The sequence below is a fragment of the Leucoraja erinacea genome, chromosome 17 (assembly GCF_028641065.1).
Source record: "Leucoraja erinacea ecotype New England chromosome 17, Leri_hhj_1, whole genome shotgun sequence".
NCBI classification, from domain to species: Eukaryota; Metazoa; Chordata; class Chondrichthyes; order Rajiformes; family Rajidae; genus Leucoraja; species Leucoraja erinaceus.
Window position 1 is genome coordinate 32357478 of NC_073393.1, and position 17617 is coordinate 32375094.

At 39.9% G+C, this 17617-nt stretch overlaps 1 protein-coding gene across 1 annotated transcript in view; it reads right to left on the minus strand.

Annotated features, from left to right (window-relative positions):
- The window catches only part of cdh13 (cadherin 13, H-cadherin (heart)), a 958412-nt gene that overhangs the window by 107424 nt on the left and 833371 nt on the right, over positions 1-17617 (minus strand). Inside the window, exons 9-10 of the mRNA XM_055648933.1 lie at positions 7135-7317; positions 905-1158 (exon numbers count right to left, since the gene is read on the minus strand). Of these exons, the coding sequence (XP_055504908.1) occupies positions 905-1158; positions 7135-7317 (437 nt within the window). The remainder of the gene's footprint in view (positions 1-904; positions 1159-7134; positions 7318-17617) is intronic.

Sequence of the window (17617 nt, forward strand, 5' to 3'; positions counted from 1 at the left end):
GTTCACTTTTATGTAGTTGTGTGTCTTGCTTTTTTTCTCGTATGGCTGTATGGTATTTAACATATTACTGTACCCTAATTGGTGCATGTGAATAAAATACCTTTGAAACCTTTGAAACATGCGTGGTTCTTGATTTTGTCTGCTTTCAGAACCATTTCAGCGCAATGAAGCACATATTTGGAGAAAAGGAATAGTCTGAAGGAGGGTCTCCACCCAAAACGTCACCTATTCCTTTTTACAAAGATGCTGTCTGACCCGCTGGGTTACTCCAGCGTTTTCTGTCCACTTTGGTGTAAACCAACATCTGCAGTTCCTTCCTACTCAATGAAGCACATATGTTTAGGTTAATGATACAGTAATGAAATAGGCCCTTCGGCCCACTGAGTCCAGGCTGACCATCAATCGTTCACAGCAGTTTCATTCCCTACCCCCCAGGGGCAATTTACAGAGGACATCAAGCTACAAACCCACAGATTTTTCAGATGTGGGAGGAAACCAAAGTTCCTGAAGGAAACTCACTCGATCACAGGGGGAATGTGCAAAGTCCACACAGACAGTTCCCGATGTCAGGATCACACCCGGGACTCTGACGCCATGAAGCAATAGTTCTACCAGCTGTGCCACTGCGCTGCCCCTATATTTTAACATTCATGTGACACACAAACTTAATTTATCCGTGGCCTTTAAATTAATACTTGTACAAACTCTACAGATAGAAGTACATTCTGCTCCCGATGGTAATGGTATGGTTTGTAACATATGCATGCTGAACTGTGCTTCAAAATTCAGCTCTGCTAAAGTCAATGGAATTAAATTTCAGAAATGTGAATTGGCAATTGTACATCACAGCATTGTCTGTACTGAATCTACAACTTAGAATGAGATTCCAGTGTAAGACACTTACCTAATTGTCTGTTTCTGTAGAATATCTTGGTCAGTTGCATTCAACGTCACAACAACACTGCCTATGGGAATATTCTCCGGTTTGACAACAATTGTTGGGTCTGGATTGAAAATAGGTGGCTCATTCGCATCAACGACTGTAACTTGCACCGTGGTGGTAGAACTGGGACCGTAACTGATCTCTGGCATGATTGGGTCTTCGTTCTCCACTTTAATTAGCAGCGTGTGAAATGCAGATCTTTCATAATCCAAAGACTGAAATAGAAACAATTAAAAATATTTCAATTACTCAAATTGTTGAAAGGACCGAAAATTCAGAACTTCCTAACTACAGATGCAAAACAACTTCTTCAACAAAGGTTATAAACTTTAAATTAACCCTCACAATCACCTGTAAGAATTAAAATCGTCATCGTTATTTGAACAATTTGCTGCATACAAAGTGAAAATTGTTTCCGGGGATAGGGGCGGCTTGTTGGCACAGTGGTAGAGTTGCTGCCTTACAACGCCAGAGATCTGGGATCGATCCAGACTATGGGTGCTGTCTGTACAGAGTTTCTACATTCTCCCCATGACCACATGGGTTTTCTCCAGAAGCTCTGGTTTCCTCCTACACTCCAAAGAAGTACAGGTTCGTAGGTTAATTGGCTTCAGTAAAGATTGTAAATTGTCCCTAGTGTGTAGGATAGTGCTAAACTAAACTAAAGATCTATATGGGTATTTAAGAACTGAGTAGGGGTGGGAGAATGCAACCTTCACGTGGTCCACCCTGTTTCGACGAATGCAATCAACCTGGTGTGCACAATCAAATAAGATCAAATAGACAAGCTGTCCTACAAGTTTAGGCTGTGCAAGGTATACGCAAGAAGAAGAACTGAGTAAATGAAACTAATTGGCCCTGTGTTAGCAGCTTATAGGGGTTTGCTTCTATGTTCAGTGGTGGCCTCATTCAATTTTTACATGTTTGCATTTCCTGTGGGAATCATTAGATTATGAACAGTTGGATTCATGACATCCCTGTGGCACCCCATTAGTCTCAGCCTTACAAAATAAAAATGATATTATTCCAAAGTAGAAGTGGTTGAGAGCTTCAAGTTCCTTGGCGTAAATACTACTAACGATCTGTCATGGACTAACCACATTGAAGCAACAGCCAAGAAGGCACACCAATGATTCTATTCCCTCAAGGGACTGAGAAAATTCAGCATGTCTCCAATGACTCTTACTCAAGGGCCTGTCCCACTTAGGCGATTTTTTAGGCGACTGCCGCGACTGTCATAGTCGTTACAGGTCGCCGAAAAAACGGAGACTGTATGCCCCTACAACATACAACAGTGCATACAAAAATATTATAATAACATTAAAATTTAAATTATCTGTAATATAACGCAGAGACTAAAGGTGGCATATAACGATGCCATGAGAACACTGCTAAGGCAACCTAGATGGTGTAGTGCCAGTAATATGTTTGTGGCTGCAGGAGTCAGTACTTTAGAAGCTATCCTAAGACACCGCATGTATAAATTCATTTGCAGGATAAATGATTCTAAAAATGTGCTTATTGTGGCCTTGACAAACATAAGGGTTAGCACTACACGCTACGAATCCCAGCTGTGGAGACACTGGTATTGTTGTCTCGTTGTAGGACATTGATCATCTTTTAATTTGGATTTTTAACTTAAGTATTGTGGGTTTTAAAAAATATATAAATTATGATGTTTTTATAAGTGATATACCATGATTTTATATGTATTTATGATATTTGATATGCAATGCATTTTTAATGTAATGTTGCCCCTTGTCTGGGCCTTGAGTCCGAAATAAAGTTTATTATTATAACTTTAATGGAATTCACTGATGACATCACCGGCAACTACCTACATCATCCTGGCCACATCCTACGTCAGGCAATGGTCGTCAAAAGGTTTTGAACATTTCAAAATTCTGTGGTGGCCAGAAAGGCTCTACGACTTTGGGCGGCTAGAGGAGATCATACCCGCGACACCCCGGCAACCAGGTGGTGACAGCCTAGTCGCCTGTAGTCTCCTAAATAATCGCCTAAGTGGGACAGGCCCTTAACCTCTACAGATGCACCGTATAAAGCATCCTGTCGGGGCCTAAAACGTCAAATATTTCCTTCTCTCCAGAGACGCTGCCTGTCCCGTCGAGTTACTCCAGCATCTTCTGTCTTTGTCAGGATGCATTACACAGAAATTGCAGAGTTGTGGATCTAGCCTGGACAATCACACAGATCAGATTACCCAGCATTCAGTCTGAAGTAGGGTCTTGACCCGAAAGGTCGCTCCATTCCTTCTCCATGACTCCATGCTGCCTTGGGTAAGCAGCCAATAGATTCAAAGACCTTTCCCACCTTTCTTCTCCCTGCTGTCACCAGGCAGAAGATACAGGGGCTTGGAAGCTCGCACCAACACACTTGGGAACCGCTTCTTCCCCGAGCTGTGTAGGAAGGAACTGCAGATGCTAGTTTACACTGAAGATAGACCCAAAATGCTGGAGTAACTCAGCGGGTCAGATAGCATTACTGGAGAAAAGGAATAGGTGACGTTTTGAGTCGAGTCAGTCCTCTGGTTTGTTTGTAAGAGGCCATGAGTTTTCAGATTGTGGAGGTGTACAATTCTGCGGCTGCTGTTGGTCTATCACACCTCATGGATTTGAACTTTTGGTCTATGTGTCTATGCCATTTATGTGTCTATGTCATGTGGTGTTTCCACACCACAGGTTTGGGGAGGTCCTCAGTGTGAAAGTGGAAGGATTGTGCAATGGTCATTTCTACCAATGCCTGGCAGAGGCATCTGTGGAGTGGTGAGGATGAGCGCATGTACCTTATGGACACAAAATGCTGGAGTAACTCATTGGGACAGGCAGCATTTCTGGAGAGAAAGAATGGGTGACGTTTTGCGTCGCGACCCTTGGTCTTAGAACCAAAATAGTGACCCGAAATATCACCCCAGCATTTTTTGCCTATCTTCAGTGTTAACCAGCACATGCAGTTCCTTCCTTTCCATAGGCTGCCCCTAATGTTTGCTAATGCATTATGTGTCTGACAGTTTTGCCCTTCTGGACTCACCCAGCTCAATCAGTGGTGGTTTATCAATCATTTTGGTGGTGGCCATTGAAGTCCCCCACCCAGAGTATATTCTGTGCTTTAGCCACTTACAATGTTGTTCAGTCCTCCTCCGGTTCATCAGCTGAGGAAGGATAGTATATGGTATTGAGTTGGAGGCTTCTTTAGCCATATCCGTCCCTCCTGCTTTATATCTCACTCCTTTTCTTCTTTCCTTTTGTCTCCTTTACACCTCTAGCTTATACAACTATTTCCACCCATCTGCAAATCACCTCACCTCAAATGTGTCCACCTATCACTGGCCTGGCTTTGCCCCACATCACCTCTCATTTCCAGCTTTCTCCCCTCGACTTCATCAGTCTGAAGAAGGGTCCTGACCAGAAACGTCATCTGTCTATTTCCTTCACAGATGCTCCCTGACTCATTGAGTTCTTCCAACACTTTGTCTTTTAGTACTTTGCTCTGTTTAACTCGATGCCATGATATCAAGGCTGCTCCTTATAGCCTGGAAAAATCTATCACATCCCTAAGGGATAATGCCATGTTAGCCGCCTTCTTGAACTGCTGAAGTCCTTCTGATGAAGGTGTATTCATTGTATTATTAGGAATGGATTTCCAGGATTTAGGTTCATGGATGAAAAAACGGACTGGGATATATTTGAAGATCATACATGATGAAGAGTAACCTCCCATAGTGACATTCCCACACAACCGTTGCCCATTAGCTTCTTGTTGTAAAGGTCGTGGGTTTGTGTGGTGTTATTGGAGTGGCTTTGATGAGTGACTGCAGTGCACTTTGCAGATGGGACATACTTAGCCATTGAACCTTTGTTGGAACCCGTGTATGTTCTGGATGACGTTGGGTTGCCAATGAAGCAGGATGGTATATCCTGGATGGTGTTGAGCTTCTGGACAAGTGATGGAGCTCCATGTATCCAGGCAGGTCAAGAGAATCAAGAGTCAAAAGTGTTTTATTGTCGCGTGAGCCAGATAGAACAGTGAAATTCTTACGCAGCAGCACAACAGAAGATGTAAACATAGTACACTGTAAACAATATAATAAACGAGACAGAAAAAAAAGGTTCTGTATGTGTATATATACACGTACTCACAAATACATACATACATACACACACACACACGCACACACACATAGGTGTAAGCCATTTCATCATACTCCTGGTCTGTGATATGCGGATGGTGGAACGGCTTTAGTGTGTCAGGAGGTGAGTGAGTGCAGGGATCCCCAGCCTCGGACCTACATTTGTAGCCATTGTATTCATATGGCAAGTCCAGTTAATTTTGAGTCTAAAGAAGGGTCTCAACCCAAAATGCCACCTATTCATGTTCTCCAGGGATGCTGCTTAACCCACTGAGTTACTCCAGAACTTTGTGTCCTTTTGTGCATTAACCAGCATCTGCACTTCTTTGTTTTTACTCGTTAATTTTCTGATCAGTGCTAATCCCCATGACATTGACAGTGGGGAACTGTGCAACAGTAAATCCATTAAACATAAAGGGTAGCTGAGTGGGCTCTCTCTAGTTGGCACCACTTTTCATTGCCACTTATCAGCCTCTGCCTCTATGCTGCATTGTGCGGCATTAACTGCTTTATTTGCTGAGAAGCTGCAAATGAAATATAACTTTTTATAATCATCAGTGATCATCCCCAAATTTGGGCTTGTGATGGAAGATCACTGATGAAGCAGCTGAAGACGGATGATCCAGGACATTGCCCCTCAGAACTCCAGTAGTGATGTCGTGGTGTTGAGTTATTGTTTTCCAACATAATGGAGGAACAGGCACATTTACTGTCAATTAACTACTGCTTTGCTATACCTGCATGACATCACCCCAAACCTCGTTCTACCTTGCTTAATAACCACTTCTGTGGTAACATATTCAAGGCCCTCCTGAAACCCCAAAATACTGCATTTCCTGCTTCTTGTATTTGTTTTTGCGTGTGGTAACATCCTTACCTTTAATTATAAGTGCAATGTAGGCGTTTATTTCTCAACAAATGGAAAGTCTATGAAATGTAGACCTAGTTGCAGAAAATTTACTTTAGACTTTACAGATAAGGCGTGGAAACAGGCCCTTCGGCCCACTGAGTCTGTGCCGACCAGTGATCACCCATACACTGACTCAATCCTACACACTAGGGACAATTTACGATACAATACGATAGAACGTTATTTATCCCCTGAGGAAATTAATCTGCCAACAGTCATAAAACATGATACATGAAATTATAGTGACAAGTGGAAAGGATTGATGATGTGCAAAGATTGGGGAGGAGGGGGGGGAATCAGTCCGCCCTATGACAGAAGGAGGAGAAGTTGTACAGTTTGATAGTCACAGGGAAGAAGGATCTACTGTGGCGTTCAGTACTGCATCTTGGTGAACCAGTCTGTTGCTGAAGGTACTCCTCAGGTTGACCAGTGTGTCATGGTGAGGGTGTACTGTATTGTCCAAGATGCTCCCCAGTTTGAGTAGCATCCTCCCCTCCAAGACCACCTCCCATCAATCCTACTCCTCCCTCAGGATGGAGCTAGCCTTCCTGATGAGTTTGTTAATCCTCCAATTTACTGAAGCTAATTAATGTACAAACCCGTACGTCTTTGGGATGTGGGAGGAAACTGGAGCACCTCAAGAAAACCCAGTCACAGAGAGAATGTACAAACTCCATACAGACAGCACCAGTAGTCAGAAAGTTTGGCACTGTAAGGCAGCAATTCTGTTGTTGTGCCGCCCATAATGATCTAATCTTAAAAACTTGTTTGTCAATATAATAGGCTAGCATAAAAAAAAATTACATTTTTAATACCCTACAACTGGATCAGTAATACATTCTACCAATATGCTCAAGAATGACCGGTCATTGTGGAACTAAACAAAAATATATCAGCATCTCTGATGATTGATGAAGAGAATAAGAAAAATGAAGAAAATATATAAAGAATATGATTCCCCCTTAAAGAAGGAAGTACTGACCTTCTCATCGGCAGTGATTTGTGTACCTTCAATAATTTGGCCACATTGATTTAACTGCAAGGAATCTCGTGATCTTTCTTTGTGTCCAATTTCCAGCTGCCTTCCTATAACACCAGAATGTGTGACAGACTAGTAACTAAAAAGATACTTACTTTGTCGACAAATAGCATGCCATCGTTAGTCTTCGGATTGGTTTCAATCTTGAAGTTACTGTCAGGGTTTCCATTGATGATGGTGTAGACAGCTCTCCACGCACCAGTAGCAGGGTCATCGTTGTCCTCCACTGTAAGATTTACTATGATGCCAGTAAATCCTTCATTCACTGTAGCTTGAAACTAAAGGAAAAAATACATTGCTGTCACTAAGACGAGGCTTCAGTCATAAATCAAAATAACTGAATCTCATTTTCAATGCACTTTAAGATGATGTTGTATCTCCTCAACATTCACTTACATTTTCTGCCAATAAATAACTGAAATATCCTAAAAGATTTAATCAACTGATATTACCACAAACTCAAGTATTATTCTATTTTTCATTGGCCAAAAATAAGTTAAGAAATGTCTTATATAGAATAACCAAACTACATTTTATTTACTGTGAAAGAAAAATAAGTCCTGGGACTATTCAGAAGATCGGGCATCTTATGCAGAGGAAGAAACAGAATTAACAATTTAAGTCATTGTTTTATTTTCTGCAGAAATAGCTCACACATTTTATCAGGAACATGCCTCACCTTCCCCAACACATAATTAGATGATAAACACTGCTCTGCTAATTGAGGTTCTAGCAATGGTTTGATTACTAGTCCGATCCATATTGGACCTTTTGTAAGGTAGTCAGTTTAACAAGGTTAGCACCATTACGAGAAGGAATGTGCAGTGAGGACAAGGAGGTGGATGTCCCAGATGGCAGGCTGGCAAGAGGTCCAGATTATGAGGAGAGGATAGACAATCATAGGAGAAGTAGCAAATTGGTGCCAGCTGCTTTCAAGCCAGAAACGAGTGTTGGAGCAAAGGGTAATTGTTTTGTGCAGAAGGTGGTGTGTAGAGGTATTCCTCAAGGTTCAGTACAAGGAGAGCCCAACTTACATTGATGAGTTAGACTGTGAAACTAAGAGCATTGTTTCTAAATTTGCAAATTATATCAAATTGGGAAAGATACCCCGTACTGAGGGAGACTGCACCAAATTACAGGGGAGCATTAATAAGCTTTTACTTCTGGACATAGTTACAACATTTTGTTTTATTTTACACATTGGTTTGGGGACTTTTGCTTGATTTCTGTCCTACATTTTCTTGCATTCAATGTGTTTATTTGGTGTGTACCTATTAACAATCAACTTGCCTTGTTACATTCTGGTATCAATAGCCTTGGATGAAATTGGTAATGGTGCTTGTAATTAGTGTCACAGCCATGAGGAATAATTATTATTTATAATTATTGTGGAGAGAATTCATTGTTTTCCTCACAATTAATTAATAATTGTTGAGAAAAACTGATTTTCAATCCTGTCTCAAAGGCATTCCACCCTTGTACACTAATTTATAGGGTCATATAAGTCATAGCATTATATAGTGTGGAAACAAGCCCTTTCGCCCAACTCACACACACTGACCGACATGCCTTCTGCCCTGCTTGACTCTTATCCATCTAAACCTATCCTATCCATGTAGCTGTCCAAATGTCTCTTAAATGTTATGATAGTACCTGCCTCAACTACCTCCTCTGGCAGCTCATTCCATATACCAACCACCCTTTGTGCAAAAAAGTTAACCCCCAAGTTCCGGTTAAATCTTTCTCCCCTCACCTTAAATCTTTCCCCCCCTTACTTAGTGAGCCATATTGTAAATTACATATGCAGTGCTCGTTGGAAGCTCATTATTAAGCTCCAAATAAAGCAGACCAAGTGAAGTTTCTGAGTTCCAACTGACTGGGTAGCTCTGCAAAGTGCAGGGATCAACTAGGTTAGTTTGATTAGTAAGGGTGTTTGATTAGTAAGGGTGTCAGAGGTTTTGGGGAGAAGGCAGGAGAATGGGGTTGAGAGGGAAAGACAGATCAGCCATGATTGAATGGTGGGGTAGACATGATGGGCCAAATGACTGAATTCCGCTCCTAGAACTTATGAGAATCATTGATATTGAAAAAATATTGAAAATTTTAATTGATATTGAAAAAATAATAACTTTACATTCTGATACTAGATTTTCTTGTTTTAGATTCATATAGGATTAATAAACACAATACATCATTTCAATGTTCCTAAACATACTGTAAATAGAAGCAGTATGAATTATATATATTTAAAAATGTCAAAGCTTTCACTTCCTCAGTTTCTAATTACAGATTATTCTCTTACTCGTATTTAATGTTACACAGTTTTTCTCCAGTGCTATCTATGTGAGAGAGTGGCTTTAGTGCACCCAAAGCTGATACACATGTCCCTGAAGCTCTGACCTAAAATTACCATATTATGAATATATGCATGACTGTGACCGAAACTCAGCACTTACTTCCACTATTCCATTATACACAAGAGCAACACAAATAACCCATAAATTGTATGCAAAAATTATGATCTGGTTCTCTGCCAATTCTGCAGTTTGCTGAAAACGTTGCATTGCTAAAACATTTTGTTCAATATTTTAATGCATGATTTTAAGTAATTTTAATATAAATAAATATGAAAATTGGGAAATGGGCTAATAAATGCAATTTTCAAAACGTCTTTTCTCACATCGTTAATAAACAAAATATATTTTTATTTGTTTTGAATGAATATGAATATTTACAGCATTTATATTTGCATACATGAATTGTACTGCTGTAAAACACAAGTCAATTTCAGATAACGATTCAATCAAAATTTGTGTGGTAATCTGGTATGGTTCAAAAAATTCCTTCTGTCATTTGTTCAATTTCTACAGGTATTTCATTGTGCTCAAAAGCCCTGCCATTTTACATTGAATCCACAAGTCTGTGCTTTTGACTATGGTGGTCGGAAAAATAAAACCTGTTGTAACTTGTTAAATTCTACCTTCAAGCGTTATAATTATCCCTGCTAACCAGAATCTACATAGTAACAATGGCTGGATCAAAATCAAAATGCTGGTGAAAAGATAAGTGAGAAAAAAAAGTACATTGTGTGCCATCACATACAGAAGTGAAAATGAAGTTAAAACTGAAACTGTTTCTGCTTTCGATACAATCTACTGCATGGGTGAGAAAGTTCACTCAAAATTGCACTACTTTTCCCAAAGTGAAGTAATGATTTAAATTTCTACACAGTCGTAAATGTAAAATCCCCAATGGCTTATTACAATCGGGGCAGCGGCTTATAACATTATTATTATTTGCTTTTCCATTAAGAGAAAAAAAATGTTGCATAGCAACCTGGTAAAATTGTATTAATGTAGTTGAAATTGGGTTTATTACAAAAATAACGGCAAGTAATATGAATTGCTGATTTAAATAACGGAAAATGACTTTGAATGTCTCCACTGAGTCAATTACTAATATCAATGGCACACATTAGTCAACAGTTTTATTTAAAGTTTAATAACTTTAAAAATGGACCAATTAGTTTCCTTGCCTCTGGCCTCCTTCAAGGACAAATTTAGCATCCAGCTCCTCCAAGAATGGACAGGACAATAAAGATTCAAACATGAAGCCAATAATGTATACAGTAGATATACCTTTAATGATACTGACTGGCAAATGAACATCTAAAATACCCTCAGCTTGGCTAAGCCTTCGTAGCCTAACCAACGCTCTTCAAACAAATCAGTTTAAATGTTTTGTAAGAAAAAGCTGCTTATGATAAACTAGCCTTATTCGAATTGTTTTAGTTCTCATCAATGTCTTGATCAACATCACTGGTTGTGATGTTTCCTGATGATGGCTGATCAGCCTTTCTCCCTCCAGTTTAAACCCTCAAAATGACAGTAACAATATCTTCCTTGCTTTGCTTTTAATTTTAAAAGATTTTGGGGTAGCAATTTAACGTTGTTGTAGCTGGTTCCATTTTCCAGATGGAAGTTGGGAATATAGAGATCTAATATAGGTGTCACCCTGCTAAGCTTAACAGCGTCAGAAATATGCTTAGCATTATTTTACTTTGGAGAATAAAGAGGAGCTCCTGAGATAGGGTTGGCGACAGTCTCATTTTACCACATGTGCTCTGCATTTCAATGGAAACCTATTTTCTATGTTTCCAGGAAAGTTGGCTACTCCTGAACGTAGTCAGCACTTTCACTTCTGTATAAGTAGATTGCTGTGTGTTGTAGAATGCACAAAGACATATTCTAGGCGAATGTAAATGAGTACCACCAGATACTTTGCTAACAATCCCTCTCGAGTAGATTTGAGGTAAAAATTCTGTCCCATAACACAATATTGGCAACCCTACCATGGCACCAACAAGACACAAGCATTAGTTCTTCATGAATGCTAAAGAAGGGCCTTAAAGGACCCATTCAGAAACATGGTTGCCTCGGACAGGATGGGACTAAACAATCAACTGCCACAAAAGGCTACCCTTTCTTTTAAAATATATTGTGTGTAATTAGGAAGAGTGGGTGCATTCCACCCAACTCTGCTGGGATAATGCTAGACCACAATTATTCCCTTGCTATGCTTAAATATAGAATGACCTGTACTTTACCAACAACCTGCCTGAGGACCATATCTACTGAGCCTTAGAATGTCCTTCTTGTGTTTGAGGGAGCACAGTAATCATAATAAACTTCCACTTATTAATCTTTTATTTGGGTAATGAAAACACCGAGCCACAAAATCTGTAATTTATTAATCTGAAATATGTTTGCCAGTTTGCAAGTATCTTCTACTCTTGCTGGCTCTGTCGCCTTCACTGTAATTTCCCAATGCTGACAACTTAATCATCACATTACAATCACAACCCTTATTAATCCTATCTATTGAAATAAACCTACAGTTAGGCGTTTATTAAACTCCTCCCAAAACTGTTAAATCATATTTCTGATTGCACAGTAATGTTCTTGACTATAATCAGTTTAATTGCATCTTACATGGCAACAGAGGTGTACATCAACTCAATGCAATTCAATAGTAATTTGAGTAAAATTATCTTAACTGCATAGTAACAAGCAAAAGCAAGATTAAAAGATACAGAATGAAATTATATTTTACAACATTACTATTGAATGTTAAGCTGTTCTGAATGGTAAACAACATAGTTTAATAGCCAAAGCCACTAGGGGTTGGGGAAAGGATTGTACCAATCTGTCTTAATGCAATCATTCCATTCTGCCTCTGTTTTGAAGCTTAAGCATTGAACGCAGATCGTATTTGCTGAAAATACAGTTGCTTTATTGGGCAAGTCTTTATCTATTTAAACCTTTAAAAAAAATAATCTTTAATACATTTCTATGGTGTTCAAAGTGGGAAGTCATTTTTCTTAAAACTATCAATGGAAGCGTAGTCCTTGGATAACAGAGTGACATCTGGCATTTTACAAAAGCAGTGCTGGGTTTTCGATGAAATTGTAATAACACTTTGTGTCTACTGAAAGAGGAAGATTTGACTTCTTCACTGGGTCTAACCAAACGCAAGTCATTTGTCTCATTTTTTTCAGTAAATGTTAGTGGGTGGAGGATGAACAGTAGCACTGGAGATGCCTGCAAATGTGGGAGAGAGGGGAACAGAGCAATACTGCACTGCCCTGTGTCTCATGGAAGCTGATTTAATGTCAAATAGAAATGTCTGACAATATATTACACCCAGGTCCTCACAGTTTTGATTGAAGCATGTAATTCAGGAGACACTTACAATGAATGGTGAAAATTCAATACATTTTCTAATTTCGGATTCATTTTGGGCTTTGAAGGACCTCTTCATGTTCTCTATTCAATTTAGCTTGCACTCCATCTCGGCTACTCAGGGAATATTAGGAAAATAAATTGGAAAATTCCTCATGTTATATTAATTTGTGTCAGATTTTTTGGCCTTGAAGTCTTCAGCTGATGTTATATCAAGTCCACGCAACCATAAAATAACCTTTACAATGTTCTAAGATCGCAAAAGAAGTATGGTCTAAATCAGCGTAGCAATTCATAAAGTATTGTGCTTCGCTTTTTATCTGATCTTGAACAGTAAATGTCTGCGGCAAAAGTAGCACTGATGCAAAATCATCCGCCCAAAGTAATGTCATCATGAAAACTTTCAGAGGTGGAAGGCCTCAGTCTTTAAACTCAATCTACATGGCAGATACACTACTTTGGTAGTCCTATATAGGGGTCCTATATTTGCACCTCTCACTTTTTCTCTCTCTTGTTCTCTCTCTTTTCTTTTCCCTTATTTTCAAGTTAAAATTTTAAAATTGAAGCTGTACATTAACTGTATAATTTTATATGCTGATTGTTTTATTCTTGTACAATTGCTTCTAATAAAAATAATTAAAAAAAATAAATTAAAAAAAATCTACATGGCAGGTTGATTTTTTTTTTAAATAATGCGATTCGGGGTAGCATTAATGTTCAAAGAGAGTAGTGCATTTAAGTCACTGAAAATCAATACGCATGTGAAAATAAGCAATTAGAAGGCAATTAGGTAGGTTATAATGCATATCAACACCTGCCTCAATACAGACCTGGACCCACTATAGTTCACCACAACAGATCAATAGGGAAGACACAAGGAACTGCAGATGCTCAAGAAATTCAACAGATCAGGCAGCATCTCTGGAGGATGTTTCAGGTTGGGACTCTTCTTCAGACTGATTGTAGGAGGGGTGAGAAAGATGGAAAAGAAGTGGAGGTGGGACAAATCCTGGGAAGTGATAGGTGGGTACAGGTGAGGAGGTACAGGTGGGAAGAGGGTTTGATTGGGAAATAGGTGGACAAAGGCTAGGGATAAAAATGGAGACAAAAGGATATCAGATAAGGAGAGAAGCTGGAAATGAAAAATCAGAGGTACAATGCCCTCTGTAATGTTTGGGACAAAGACCCACCAATTATTTATTTGCCTTTGTACTCCACAATTTCAGATTCGTAAAAGAAAAAAATCACATGTGGTTAAAGTGCACATTGTCAGATTTTAGTAAAGCCCATTTTTATATATTTTGGTTTCACCGTGTCGAAATTACGGCAGTTTTTATACATAGTTCCCCCCCCCCCCCAATTCCAGGGCACCATAATGTTTAGGACACAGCAATGTCATGTAAATACAAGTAGTCATGTTTAGTATTTTGTTGCATATCCTTTGCATGCAATGACTGCTTGAAGTCTGTGTTTCACGGACATCACCAGTTACTGGGTGTCTTCTCTGGTGATGTTCTGCCAGGCCCGTATTGCAGCCATCTTTCGCTTATGATACTTTTCGGGGCTAGGCCCCTTTAGTTACCTATGTACTATACTAAATCTCCCATAGAAAATGTCCTAGCTCAAGAACCAACACTAAGTCTATCTACACATATTTGTTATTATTGAAGGTATGTGATACTCTCATGTGATACAATAAAAACATAGATATGTGCAGGGCACGAAAGGTTTGAGCAAATGGGATTAGTGAAGATAGGTACAAAAGGTGATAGACACAAAATTCTGGGGTAACTCAGAGGGACAGGCAGTATCTCTGGAGAGAAGGAATGGATGACGTTACGTGTCGAGACCCTTCAGATATCAACCGTCTCAACTTTTCCACTCCGCTTACCTACTCTAACCTCTCATGATTCCTCCGGTACAAAGGGCGACATGGATATGATGGGCCGAAGGGCCTGTTTCTATGCTGTACAACATGATGAATCTATGACACCAAAGCACTTGATCCTTCAGAATTACAGAGTTTAATGGATCATGCCACCAACCACATGTGCACCTGAGATTCACTAATCTTTACTCAATGTGGATTTGGTAGGAAGCAACATTACAATTCTCCGTTTTGAACCCTCGTGTGTTGCCTTTGGTGCCAGGGTGGATTAGGAATGTTGCTATTGCAAAATACTTTTATAGTCTATATAACAACAAACACAGAGCATGGTAGAATTTTCTCTTTGTTTCTCTCGCAGCTTTGCAACTATTTGTTGGCCAGCAATAATTTCCTCATTGAGTTAACAGATGTGCCAGGGCAGTGAGGGAGAAGGACTGAATCCTTAGGTTTGTTGGCTGCTTTCCTATTCTGAAGAGAGGGAGAGTATTTGGTTCTGGAATATGGAGAATATTATGTGTTTTAATCCACAGGGGGCTACTCTGAATTAGACTATTAAGTAGCATATGTGCTGTGCATGAAAAATGAAACAAATGGCATGCTGCGTATCGGAATCACCTGCTACAAATGGGCAGATAGTAAAGAATACTAACACGTCAGCCACTGTGAACGCATTCACCATGAACACCTGTGTCTTGGCAGGCAAAGGCAAAATAATACAAGTCCGTTGGTAGTTCCATTCACCAGATTCTGTTCTCTACAAACTGTTCACAACCGGGGGAACAATATTCAAATCATTTTACTACGACAATTTGTAACTGCTCGCTAGCAATACAATTCACATCATACACTGAGTGTTCTGACACGGGAACACTACAGGACAGGTGGCCTGGTTAATGCATTGGCAAATGTCCAAAGCACAACATTTCTTCACTCTGCAAAGGAAAAGAGCCTGCTCTCCTGCCAGCTGAGGAGGGAAGGTGCGGATTCAGGAGCTATCAGGAGCAATTTGTGAGTCATCCTTAATTCTGCAATAGATTTTGAAGAATCAAATCTCGAGACATAGATGAGAAATTTGATCAAACCTGAGATTGGATGGGGACCGGTGAAATATTCTAAACACTAAGGATTGCCACTGGCTTTGACTTTGCAGCTGCAATAACCATAGAGAGTCAGGTAGCTGCTGTTACTGTTTAAAACAAGCAGCAATGTTTAGCATCTGCAGTCAGAATCATTTCCCCTGGATGGAAATATCAAATACCAATGCACATAAAGGTGAGAGAGGCAAAGTTTAAAATAAATGCATGGGTACTTTTATTTTATACACAGAGTTGGAGAGTGCCTAGAACATGCTGCTAGGGATTGTTGATGGAGGCAGGTATGATAGTGGCTTTCAAAAGACCTTTGGATATGCAGATGGATATGCAGGGAATGGAGGGATATGGATTATATGCAGGCAGAAAAGAGTTGGCCTTGACATTATGTCCGGCACACAAAGGGCCTGTCCCTGTGCTGTGCTGTACTGTTGGATATTCAAAATGAACAAAGATAAGTTAAAATCAGTTCATTCATTAAATCCTGGTTCTCCACAGAATCTTTTGCTGGAATATCTGTAGATTGAATCAATTGAAAATAAATGATTTGCTAAGAACTTCAAACACTGTTCCCACTGTACACATCTTAGAAAATACTAGAAGAGCTTTGTGGATTGATTGAATGAAAGATACAGCATGGAAACAGGTCCTTCAGCTCACAGAGTTCATGATCACCCATTCACACTAGTTCTACGTTATCCCACATGCATCCACTCCCTTTACTTAAAGGGCCTGCCCCACTGTACGAGGTAATTCAATAACTCTCCCGAGTTAAAAAAAATAATAAAACTCGCGGAAGCACGTAGAATGTACATAGAGTGTACGTCGGAGCTCTGGACAACTCTTAGCGGCTCATAACGGTAGGTACTCAGGAAACGTGGTAGGCTCGTGAAAACTCGTGAAGATTTTTCAACATGTTGAAAAATGTCCACGAGAGCCCCGATTATCTAGAGCAGCTATTACCGTAATTCTCCGAGTTCAAATCAGGGGAAACTCGGGAGAACTCTTGAATTAGCTCGTACAGTGGGACAGCCCCTTAAAGAGCATTTTACAAAGTCTAATAAACCTACACACCTACATGTCTTCAGGATGTGGGAGGGAACTGGAGCACCCAGAGGAAACTCACGTGGTCACAGGGAGAACATGCAAACTCCACACAGACAGCACTCGAGGTCAAGATTGAATCAGCGTTTCCGGCGTTGTGACGCAGCAGCTCTACCAGATGCACCATTGAGCTACCCCTATGAAGTCATAATTAATGCTGAATATACCCCTTCTGAAGGGCCAATTTTACAATTGTGGAGCCTCATTGCCTCAAATCACTCAAAACGTCCTAAGATAGAAACAAAATGTTGTAGTAACAGTGGGACAGGCAGCATCTTTGGAGAGAAGGAATGGGTGATGATTCAGTTCAAGACCCAAAAAGTCACCAATTCCTTCTCCCCAAAGATGCTGCCTATCCCGCTAAGTTACTCCAGCATTTTGTGTCTATCTTTGGTTTAAACCAGCATCTGCAGTTCCTTCCTACTCAAAACCTCCTGCTTTGTTGGCTGGAAGTACTCATCAGTCCAATTGGCTAATTAGTCTGCCTGCCACCTGCCTTGCAAGAGGGCCTGATTGATGGCACAGAGTTGAAATTGATAATGGAAATGAGGAAATCAATACTCTGGCACCTGCTACAACTATATGGGTCATTTTCAAGGTTGGCCACAAACAACAATTATTTCCAGCTGATTGTAACGTCCCGGCCAACGAGCCAGTGACGTATTATTTATTTGAAGTCAACTTGCACACACATTAAGACAAGTTGGTCAATAACTCAAAGTGTGTAGAAGTGCTGATCACTTCTATCCTCTTG